The 12,077-nt window shown below is 31.3% G+C and overlaps 1 protein-coding gene across 1 annotated transcript in view; it reads left to right on the forward strand.

Moving 5' to 3' along the window:
* LOC143059429 (uncharacterized) overlaps nucleotides 1-12,077 on the forward strand; it is a 32,152-nt gene that overhangs the window by 5,489 nt on the left and 14,586 nt on the right. The window contains exon 3 of the mRNA XM_076232921.1: nucleotides 333-431. Within this exon, the coding sequence (XP_076089036.1) occupies nucleotides 333-431 (99 nt within the window). The remainder of the gene's footprint in view (nucleotides 1-332; nucleotides 432-12,077) is intronic.

Below are 12,077 nucleotides of genomic sequence, written 5' to 3' on the forward strand. Positions count from 1 at the left end.
CCTGTTTACATATGATAAAGGTTTTCTTATCCCAGGCATATTTGGCACAACTTTTTTTGAATTTTGGATCCTCAATGCTCTTCAACTTTGTACTTGTTTTATAAATATTTTGATATGAGAGTCACTGATGAGTGTTATGTAGGCGAAACGCGAGTCTGACGTACTAAATTACAATCCTGGTACCTTTGATAACTACTTAGAGCACTCAAACACGGAGGTCTCATCAATTGCAATATGATCTTGGTGAGATAGTCAGGGATAATGAACAACAACATCAGTTTACATGTGTTTATATTATGCTAGAAGATCATGAAGATATGATCATATTTCAGTCGAGTGTCATGTCAAATGACAACAGATTTACTCCTAGAGACAGAACTATTTATGAACATTACCATGAAAGTAAAGAAGAAAGATCGAGGACACAAGAAGTAAGTTTTTAGAATACATTTAAAAGAATATTTCTTTTTTGGGATTCATAAAAAAACGGTAATGCATTTTTTTATGCTATTGATGTATTCTTCTGACATTACAGTCTCGTTCAGTTTCATTGAAATCTCGTTCTGAAATTATTTCCAAAAAATGTGAAATAAGTGTAAAAAAGCAATGAATTTGATAATTATCATTCTCAAACATAACTCTGTGAAAGAATTGTGTATTTCCAATAAGTTGTATTTGAGTGATGATTTTTTTAAGTTTTATTACGAATCAGTCATTTTTAGTGAAATTTTGAGAAAAAAGGGTGAGGGGTACAAACAATGATTTTACAAGAAACATAAATTACCAAGTTGTTCTTTAAACAGAGAAAACATACTAATTGACAAAATTGACAAAATGGTAAAGGAGTAGGTCCGGTAAGGACCGATTTTGGCCTCGAGTTTCAGTTTCATGTGATGAAAGATTTTGACCACTTTTTAAACACTCTAGTGTCTATTTCATATGATGCAATTAATTTATGTGAAAGATTTTAACTTATTTAGTCATTAAAAACGATCCGATCCAGGCTCAAATATGAGAAATCTACCAAATATGCGAAAAAATGTCACTTTTCAGATGGTTTTTGTCAAAAACAAAAGTGGCTGCATTCGTGTTCATCCTCAATCTTTATATATGTTATGAATTATCATCAAATACAACTTGCATTTCAATATTTTGGATGAACACGAATGCGGCCACTTTCGTTTTACATGGAAACCGTCTAAAATTTAACTAAAATTTTGGAATTGTGAAGATTTCAGTAATTTAGCATGAATTAATGGTGCTAGTTCTCAATATATGTGCATTGTATTGTCAAAAAGAGCCCATATTTATGTAGCAGAACCTTTCTACTATCCAATAAATGACTAAAAGTTTACATTTTAACAATTTTGTAAAACTGCTATATTTTGGGGCCAAAAAAGGGTCTTACTGGACCTACTCCTTTGACATGAAAAAGCATCAAAATATGATAAAACGTACGTATATTAACACCTACCTATAGTTTTTTAGTTGAATTTATTCAGATTGGTCCCCTTCATCTTTATTGAGAGTATGAAAAAAAGTTTAATTGTGGAACTGTGATTTTTATCACGATAATAGCCCAAAAATGGGTACAAATTGATGAAATTAGGAAATATCATCAAAATTGGATACTTTCAGAGGGCTGTAGCAAAAAAAGCGCACTACCATATGATTTTTTCTTCACCAATTATTTTTTTACACTCAAATAAACCCAAAAATCAGTTTTAGAAAAAAAGTTTAATTGTAGAAATTGTTGGCTTCTCAGAGGTCTACATCCTTGACAGCGTAAACTATCAACAGGAAAATGATTCATATGACTTAAAATTATACAGTGAAAACACTTTTTTTTAAATATCTTTTTAAAGTTCTCCATTGCAATAACTTAGCTTGTTGTGCAATTTTGAGACATTGCTTGAGCAAAGTTTAACATCACTGTCAAAAAGGATTCTTAGTCACTAAAGATTTACATGTATTTGATAAAATTGGTAACTTTGTACATTTTGTAATTTGAATTGTCTTTTATATTCTTTTATTGATATTTTCTATAGAGCAGGACAAATAAATATCATCATAGAAGCATTTTTCCATAGATTTATAAATCGTAACGTATGTGCAATACGATCTACGTATTTCAACAATATGATTTCGCTCTAATATTTTTTTTTCATCAAAATCATAAAACAGATTGTTATGAAACGGTCATTAAAACACGGTGTACAAATACGCATGTATGCTATGACCATGATGACATTGTCATTGAATGAAAAATATCAATAAGACCATGAGTGTAACGACTGAAACATTTGAGGTGTCTGTCTCATTTATAGATATTTTTCTTTATTTTTCCCTCGATTTATAGTGACTTTAAATTAGACCTACACACATATATAAGAAATAATGTTAACTTGTTGTTAGTGAAATAACAATACACCTGCAATAAACCACTTGTCAATTCTGAACAACGTAATCACATCCAAAAATATATCATCGAGTTTTAAGTTGGTTGCCGGATATGTCATTTCAAAATCATTTTTATTTTCTTTCTTTGGACGAAATCTTCACACCGTATATATAAAACTGAAAAAAAATTAAATTCAAAAACATAAATTTAAAGACGATGTGTAGTGATAATCAACATTCGTATTACGTTTTTGGAAATATGCGTTTCGCGTGGCGCGGTGTTTATGAATTGGTTTATTGTGCTATGGTTTAATGTTTCACTTTAACTTAATCTGTGCTTTGGTCTTAAAGTGTGTCATCTAAGTTAACACTATAGGTCTACTTTTGTAACATCCTTTTGACGTTGCTCAGTTTTTATACATTCCGCTTATGTGTTATTGTGTTATTGTGATATTTTGTATTCCTGTTTTTTTCCTTCACTTTTACTTATATTCTTTGTTTAGAAAGTGTCTGCATGTCACTTTGTCTTTTGTTTCTATTTATAGTGATTAAGTACAGGTCCGTGTAAGAATCAGGCAAATCAAATAAAAACTGATAAGTCCATATACACGGAATATGGTGAAATTTTGGGAACTTTGTAATCCATTAATAAAAGTGTCAAAACCATAGTATTACATCGATGTGTTCCATATTTGTCTAGAAAAAATAGATTGAATGCATTCGCCGTCCGCATAATACAACAGTGTAATGCATTGAAAGTAGGTCAACTTCGATATTGATTTTCTGTAAACAGCAGATGCCTAGCACACAATTTTTTTTTATATTTGAAATCATTTGATACATATCTTCTCTTTCAATGAATAAAAAGTTTGGAAATTTTTATTTGAAAAATGTTATTCACTAAAGTAAAATCATCGAAACACGTCATTCACCGTATTGTTTATCTCCCTTGCTTGGTTACCTCTTTTAAAAAAAGGCGCGTAGTCTGCACAACAACAATAACAAATGGCAGACGAGTTGGTCCCGCCGCACATGAAGGGCAGTATAAGTCTGTTTTAACACATTCATGTGGGGTTTAATCCTGTATGTAATCAGGACAAAAGTGTACGAAAGCTCGCTGAATGTAATAAAGACATAACGCCGCGGCATTGACATATCTCAGACTGCGTGAAGGTTGCCAGACTACATGAACCAGCCGTGGACAATGCCATTGAAGGAGAGTTGATAGCACTGAGATGTGGTATTTTCAGGTAAATCAATATGCTGCCTCTTTCCCCACACTCTGTTTGCACAGTAAGTAATACCATAAATACCAACAAAGATAGAACAAGTGATAACACCCATGATACACATTACATCAGGTCCTTATGCCCGGTATATTTTGTTAGGTTTCCAGTTCCACAGGAGTAACTACCAGTCACAGGGTTTCTTAACTGGAGTCTTATTGCTAAATAGGCAGCGCACCCATCCATCAAGCTGTTAAGGGAGCTACTATTTACTTGTTTTAGGGGGGGGGGGGGGGGAGGGGTAGGATGAAAAATTTTGCCCTGCAATTTTTTTTTAGTTGTAATCTGTCTTGCATTTTTTCCCACTCTTTCATCGACATGTCTATTAGGCCTTGCCAATATTAATTGGGTTATCCCTTTTTCTACTTAAATTGTTATCCTGCCTTTATTTTTGCCATTTTTTTATAATCAAAACTCCTGCTCTGCCTTTTTCAAATATCATCCTAGCCCCTAATAAAAATCAAATGGTAGCTCCTATGAAACATTAGGAACAATATAAATAGTGATCAGGTGATATTCAACTAATTATCCAGCTAAAAAAACTTTAAAAACCATGACCACAATAATATTGTGAGTGAACACAAACCTGAAACTAACTTCAAACTATAGAAACTGCATCCATCCACAAAGTACATGTAGTACCATACATGTATGTTCTGAGTCCTCTAAGGCTAAAAAAACTAGTTAAAACTAGGTATGGAAAAATTTCCACAATGGGTAGGAAACCTTTTAAGATTTCCTTTGCAATTGAATTCATTATATGTATTTTTTGTATTATAATATATAAAATGTATATAATTTATGCAACAACTTGTGGTACTTTAGAGATGTTTAGACCGTTCAGCCTTTTGTTGTTTCGCTCATTCACCAAATGTCCTAGAAATGGTTGGTTCTGTCCATTATATTTTTTTCTTAAATTTTCTATCAATGTTTTGAATACAACAATAATAGGCAAGTAGTTATTTCTGGATATAAGTGTATAGATTTTTTTGATAAATTTTAAAAAGATAGTATGATGCAGAATATGGAAAATATCACAGTCAGTATTTCAGGACCATTTACATCAGCTGACTATGCAGTAAATCTTTTGAGGAAACTATATTAATTTGGTTATAAGAAGGGCACACTGCGCATTGTCACATCAGCCTGTGCAACATTCAAAGGGGGTCTGGGGTAAACCCCCACCCATTTTTTTTAAAATTAGGTACAAAATCCTGGATTCTGAGATCCCTATGTTTAAATACCTTGCCGACTGAGACTAAATAAAGCTTATTTATTTATCCCTGACCTATAATTAACCGTTAAAAGATTTGCTCTCTTGTGGAAAATTTCATACATGTAACTCTCAGTAGTCTGTAATGAGAACCCTGAGTTACTTCATTTGCAATCATACCACATATAGTCTTTAGATATAGGAAGATGTGGTGTGAGTGCCTATGAGACAACTCTCCATCCAAATAACAATTTAAAAAAGTAAACCATTATAGGCCTTCAACACGGAGCCTTGGCTCACACCGAACAACAAGCTATAAAGGGCTCCAAAATTACTAGTGTAAAACCATTCAAACGGGAAAGCCAAAATATGCTTATTTGTAAAACATGTATAAGGTTGTTCTGAGTTTATGACTGTTTAGCAATTTTTTTTATATATATAAAACATGATCAATTGCAACTTTATATAATTTTTCATTGTGTACTTACATGTACATGTATCACACTGACTATAAAAAAACAAAAAAATCCTTGATTTAAGATTCTAATGGAATAGATTTTTATGAAATAAATATAGATAAATGTAAATGTCGTCTTTTATTTGGAATGAAATCAGTATCAACATCTATAAAAAATGTCTTGTGCATTTCTTTTTCAGCATAGAATTTTCACCCATGTTTTAGAATCTGTGAAACAGGATTGGTTTTGTGTGGCTTCACTTCTGGAGCATTTTATAATGACTATAAATATCAACTTCCTTAAGGTAAGAAGTTAGATCTTCTATCAGATAATACAGCATGCTACATGTACCACTGTGGACATACCTGGTTATGCTTACAAGAAATAAGTGAAAGAACAGGTAACATACAATGTATATTACAACAAAAATTGGGCTAAGTAAATATAATGTAAAAACAGAAGACAACAATATCAGAATTAGGGACGACATCATAAGATTAATGTAGGATAAAAAAAAACTAATTTATTTATATATATATATATTTTTTTTCACTGACCCCCTTACTCTCCTCTTAACTTAATTTTGGAAAAATTGATTGACCACATATAAAATCATTTCAATTAAATAAAACTTGCAGCAATTTTTACCCCCACCCCAAACTATTTGAATTAAGTTTATTATCCTTCATTGGTTTTTAATGTTTTCCCTAAGTGACAGTAGTTTAATGTTCATTTTACAGCTAATTTCTTTATGCTTGTAGAGTAAAATTTTGATTTTGAAACGTTTACCCAAGCTTTGTAATTAAGACTGACATCTTCATACAATAAATATAGGCAAACTTCAACCTGTAAATATAATGGTTAAAAGCAATTGGAATGTTACCTAAATTACTATCATGACTATTGTACAATATACTAACAAAGTAAACCAGTCTTGCTCTTCATGCATTAGGAAATTAGCTATAATCTTTATTTTTATTAAAGCAAAAATGTTTCTTGAGACATTGTTTTGGAAAAAACAACCTATTTATATAGCTAGAGATATCATTTAATTTATATCTATAAAATAATATAATTACAGTTTTGGGAAAACTAAAGTAGTAAAATTGTTCACCATGTCAAAAGATATATCTGACAAGAAATTTTCTAATGAATCAGACAACACTTTAAGGGTTATTGCCCTTTTTCTAAAGGAAATTTGGGTGCATTTTGTTATAACCTTGATATTATTCTAGATGTACAAATGTTACTCATAAACTTATTTTATGCCCCCTACCATAGCGTAGGGGCTTTAAGTTTAATCCTTGTTTATAAAAAAGAAGATGTGGTATGATTGCAAATAAGACAATTCTCCACAAGGGACCAAATGACACATAAAGTAACAACTATAGGTCACAGTACAGCCTTCAACAATGAGCAAAGCCCAAACCGCACAGTCAGCTATAAAAAGCCTCGAAATGGCGATGTAAATCAATTCAAAAGAGAAAACTAACAGCCTGATAAATGAACCAATAATGAACGAAAAACAAATATGTAACACATAAACAAACAACAATCACTGTATGTCTGTACTCTAACTATTTATACAAAAAAGAAGATGTGGTATGATTGCCAATGAGATAACTTGCCACAAAAGACCAAAATGACACAGAAATTAAGAACTATAGATAACCTTTAGTTTGCCTTATTCAAATGTTAGAAAACTTTTATACAATGCTTATTACCACTAAATACAATCAAGTTTGCATTTTGGGGGCATCACTTTAGCCGTTCTAAAGTTATGCCCCTTTACAATTGGTAAAATTGCTAAATTTTTAGTTTTCTTCCTCTTTCTGTAGTTTGCCTTAATCTAATGTAATAAAACTTATACACAATACTTTTTAGTTATTTTGTGTATATTTAAATTGCAGAGTAATGAATATCTTATATTTCATAGGGATCAATATTCAGGGGTATTGCTACTCTGAGGCCCATGCAGGCAGTCATATTGTGATTCAAAGATGGCAAATATGCGCAAAAAGATGAAAAGTTGGGTTGCAAGTTGAAAAAAACATTGTAACAGCAGCTGATATGAAAACTGCCCTTGACTCTAGAACAGGTAAATTAACAAAACGTACATTGTTCAAACAGAAAACATAATTACAACACAAACCCACTGCAAACTAAATGTGCCCTGTTAAAATAAGCAAATCTGGTTCTATACACAATTTCAGAGACAGTCTGATTCTCAGAAGTAAATTTCATTTCACAAATAAATCTGACATGATAATGTCAAAATGTTAGACTTGAGTCACAGGCTGAGGCTCGCATACACATCAGGGGCGGACCCAGCCATTTTAAAAAGGGGGGTTCCCAACCCAGGACAAAAAGGGGGGTCCAACTATATGTCCCCATTCAAATGCATTGATCGGCCAAAAAAAAGGGGGGGGGGGGTCCAAAACCCAAAACCCCTCTCCATGGATCCGCCAATGCACATGTTACATCACCCATATTAAACAGAAAAAATTAAAGCATTGGTTAAAATGATCCATGGCATGTTGTTTGAAGCCCCATGTGTGATATTATCTTAACATAATTTTTCTGGTCTGTGTATCTATCTGCTTGACTGTTTGTCTGTCTTTTCCTTATTATACCCCCACACAACAGAATTTTATGATACTTGGTAGATAATAAGGACATACTATGTAGATGTGCATATAAACAGGAAATTAAGATTCGATTTTTTTTTCTATGAGTTATGCCCCTTTAAACTTATTTGCTTAAATGTACTTCTGCAAAAGTGTCATTGCAACTCCTCTGAAACTACACAACAGAACTTCATGAAAATGTGTAGATAATAAGGACATACTATGCAGATGTGCATATCAACAGGAAATTATGATTCAATTTTTTTTCTTGCACTTTTTTTTTACTTACACTTATCCTATTTCTTTAATGATAATTTGGGGACGTGGGGTATGTGATCGTGCTCACTAAGGTTGTTTAATTTGGTCAAAGTTAGTTTGATTGAAGTTTTAAGTCACATCAATAGAAATTTAGTACAAATCAAATTGTATGCCAGATTAGGACCATATCATAAAAAAACTAATCAACGTTAAAACAGTTATTTTTCAGGGTAAATGTTTTGGTCATAGTAAAAAGTCATAATAGTTTGAAATTTAGTGCATAATTTCCTTATATTACTATCTGTCTCAATATCAAACTTTAAACTGAACCCTTGAAATGATAATGCAAACAGCACATCATGCACTGCAACTTTTATTTTACTTTTCTAGCTCACATGGCCCTAAGGCTTTTCTAATCACTTGGCGTCTGTTTTCATTGTCTTTTAACTTTTACAAATATCTTCTCCACTAAAATTTTATTGTACCTTTATTATATTATGTATTGTTCTCTGCTATCTGTTGTTTTGTCACATTGTATATACTTGTTTATGTATTGCCATAGCATATTATTTATGCTTTCGCAAATAAAATATTCATTCATTCATTCATTCATTCAAAACTAATTAGCCAAATTTAACCAAACTTGGCCACAATTATCATTGGGGTATTAATTTAAAAAGTGTGTCCAATGACCCGGCTAACCAACCAAGATGGCCGCCATGGCTAAAAATAGATCATAGGGGTAAAATGCAGTTTTTGGCTTATAACTCAAAAACCAAAGCATTTAGAGCAAATCTGACATGGGGGTAAAATTGTTTATTGTTAATCGTGTTCAGCAAAGTAAGATTTACAAATAAGTCAACATGACTGTAATGGTCAATTGACCCCCTAAGGAGTTATTGTTTTTTATAGTCAATTTTTAACAAATTTCATAAATTTTTTAAATTTTTACTAACATTTTCCACTGAAACTACTGGGTCAAGTTCATTATAGATAAAGATAATTGTAAGCAACAAGAATTTTCAGTAAAGTAAGATGTACCAACACATCAATATCACCAAAACACAATTTTGTCATGAATCCATCTGCTTCCTTTGTTTAATATTCACATAAACCAAGGTGAGCGACACAGTCTCTTTTGAGCCTCTAGTTTGAATAATGTTATAGATAGAGATAAACTGCAAACAGCAATAATGTTCAGCAAAGTAAGCTCTATAAATAAGTGAACAGGATCAAAATTGTCAATTGACTTCATAAGGAGTTATTGCCCTTTAAAGTCAAATTTTACAAGTTTTTGTAGATTTTTGCAATCTTTTACAAAAGTCTTTCCTGAAACAACAGTAGGGTTTTGTTTTTAAAAAATGTGTCCAGTGACCCTGTCTGCCTAAAACATGGCAGACATGGCTAGAAATAGAACATAGGGAAAAAATGCAGTTTTTGACTTGTCCATACATGTATCTCTGAAACTAGAGCAAAAGTATAACGGTTCAGGTTGCATTATTCCATGCATCAATTGTAAATAAATATATCATGTGAGCAACACAGGCTCCTTGGAGCCTCTAGTTTAAAATTATTTTCTTTTCTTCAAAATATCATGTTGACCTATGTAGTAATTTACACACATTTTGTTGAAGTTAAAAACATGACCTTTGAATTGGTTTATAATTCCCCTCATTATTATTTCTTTTCACAGGTGTTGCTGGATGTCAAGTCTCTGAATGTGCTTACGACGCCTCATAACACAAACTGATAACACACAAGTTAAAAGGAATAAATGATTTTAATGAGTTGTGAGTTGAAGAAGATGGTATACTACTGAGGAAAGCCTACAAAATCGGCAAAGTAAAATTTATTCCTAATAAATCCATAGACCAAATGGGTTTTGGTAAACGGCAGGAAAATGAAACAGAATAATGTGTGTTAATATCAGGATTTGATTTACCTGTTAATGTAATTGGAAAAATCAAAACACCTAAAACAGTTGGTGCAGTTAATCTCCATGAAGGACAAGAAATAAAAACAGAAAATGGTGAAGACTCATCCAGATTATCCTCTCGTCACTCAGAAAGTTCTGATCAAATGCTGTTCTTTTGCTCAAAAGTTGGATGTGTCATTATATTTGCTACCTTAAATGGACTTGAAAACCATCTATTGATAGCTATATATATATATATATATATATATATATATATATATATATATATATATATATATATATATATATATATATAGGAAAGCATTTTTAACAGTTGCAACCGGAAACAACCTGACGCCAGTGGGCCAGGTTGTGCAATGAAGTGGTATTTACAACCAAAAATAAACCAACATCAACAGATGGGACTGAAAATGAATTTTCTACAAGTAATATGAGATGGGCTTTAAAGAATATCAAGATTTCCTTATTATTTTTTTTATAAAAGTATTTGTCACATATTATTAAAGTAGTAAGCATGCTTAGCAATCACTCTTTTGAATAGAAGGTTAAGATACATATTTGATCAATGAAAACTAAGTATTATAGAATATATGTTAAAATAATTTTGCTTGTACCATCATGACCATATAATTATTTAGTTTTTAGAAAATTAAACATTTGAACAACTTATTATCTATCTTTTTTTTTTATTCTTTACTTCCATTATCTCCAATTGACTTTCTTCCTTGTAGTAAACATTGAATTTAAGTTCATTATTATCGATATGCAAATAAGGGTGGTTTCACTAGATATGTCATGTATGTTAAACGTTCTGTTCTAAAGGGAAAAAAATTCTGTATGCAAGACCATTGACTCTTGCATATTTACATATTGAGGAAGAAAATGGGGACACCTGTTTATTTTTTTATTTAACTGCTTGTACCACTGAACAAATATTTTGCAGGAGTACCTGTTTACATTATCACATCTTAAATAAAAAAAAATCAATGTGGGAGACACAAAACATAGTAATCATTTGCTAAAATTTCTACACTAAAGTGCTGTGTGATATTTTGATCAATATATTGGAAAACTATTTGGTTCTAAGAAATCAAATCCTTCGTTAATATCAATTCAGACCCTGTTGATGCTTGCAAGATAACAACACAATCATTGTGGACTTTGACTAATTACTAATGTAAATCATAACATTTTTCCCCTTGGAAATAGTTCAAGCGACCCTCCCCCTCAATTATACACAAACAAGCTTTGTATATTGTTCCACTCAAAATGCAAAAAATTAACCCTTTAAACCCTGGTATATCATATGTATAGGAATTGGCATGTCATAAGTGAATATTTCACCTAAATTTGATCAACATGGGGCGTAAAAATCATAAATAATAAAAAAAACCTGAAAAATTGACAATTTTGATGGTGCTGCCACCTACAACAGCGAAATATTTCCGAACTTTTTTTTGTTTCGATTTATTCTATAGGGCTTCTACTAAAAGGGAATATATAATAAAAGTGTGTATACTGTTGCTGTTTCTTGAAAAAATAAAATGAAATTAGATGAAATTTGCATTTTTCTGAACTTCATTTTGATCACATTTCCATGGTTACGGTTGCTAGGGAAGAAAATATTTGAAATCAATTTTTAATCTGTTTTCATATCACTATACATATGAACTCTATATAAAGTATATACTTGCAACAAAAATTATATTATTAAAGCAAGATAAATTACTTTAAAAACGTGCATTTTTGTAGTTTTCCTTGCTCATTTTTAGGGGCCATCAAGGGGAAATTTGAAAATGAATATTTTTAACACAAAAATTTTTTTTTTTAAAAAGAATTTCATATTCAAGTTCTAATAAGGTAAATCCATATCTAGAATATGAAATTTGATCAATTTGC

This window comes from Mytilus galloprovincialis, chromosome 14 (genome assembly GCF_965363235.1).
Source record: "Mytilus galloprovincialis chromosome 14, xbMytGall1.hap1.1, whole genome shotgun sequence".
NCBI lineage: Eukaryota > Metazoa > Mollusca > Bivalvia > Mytilida > Mytilidae > Mytilus > Mytilus galloprovincialis.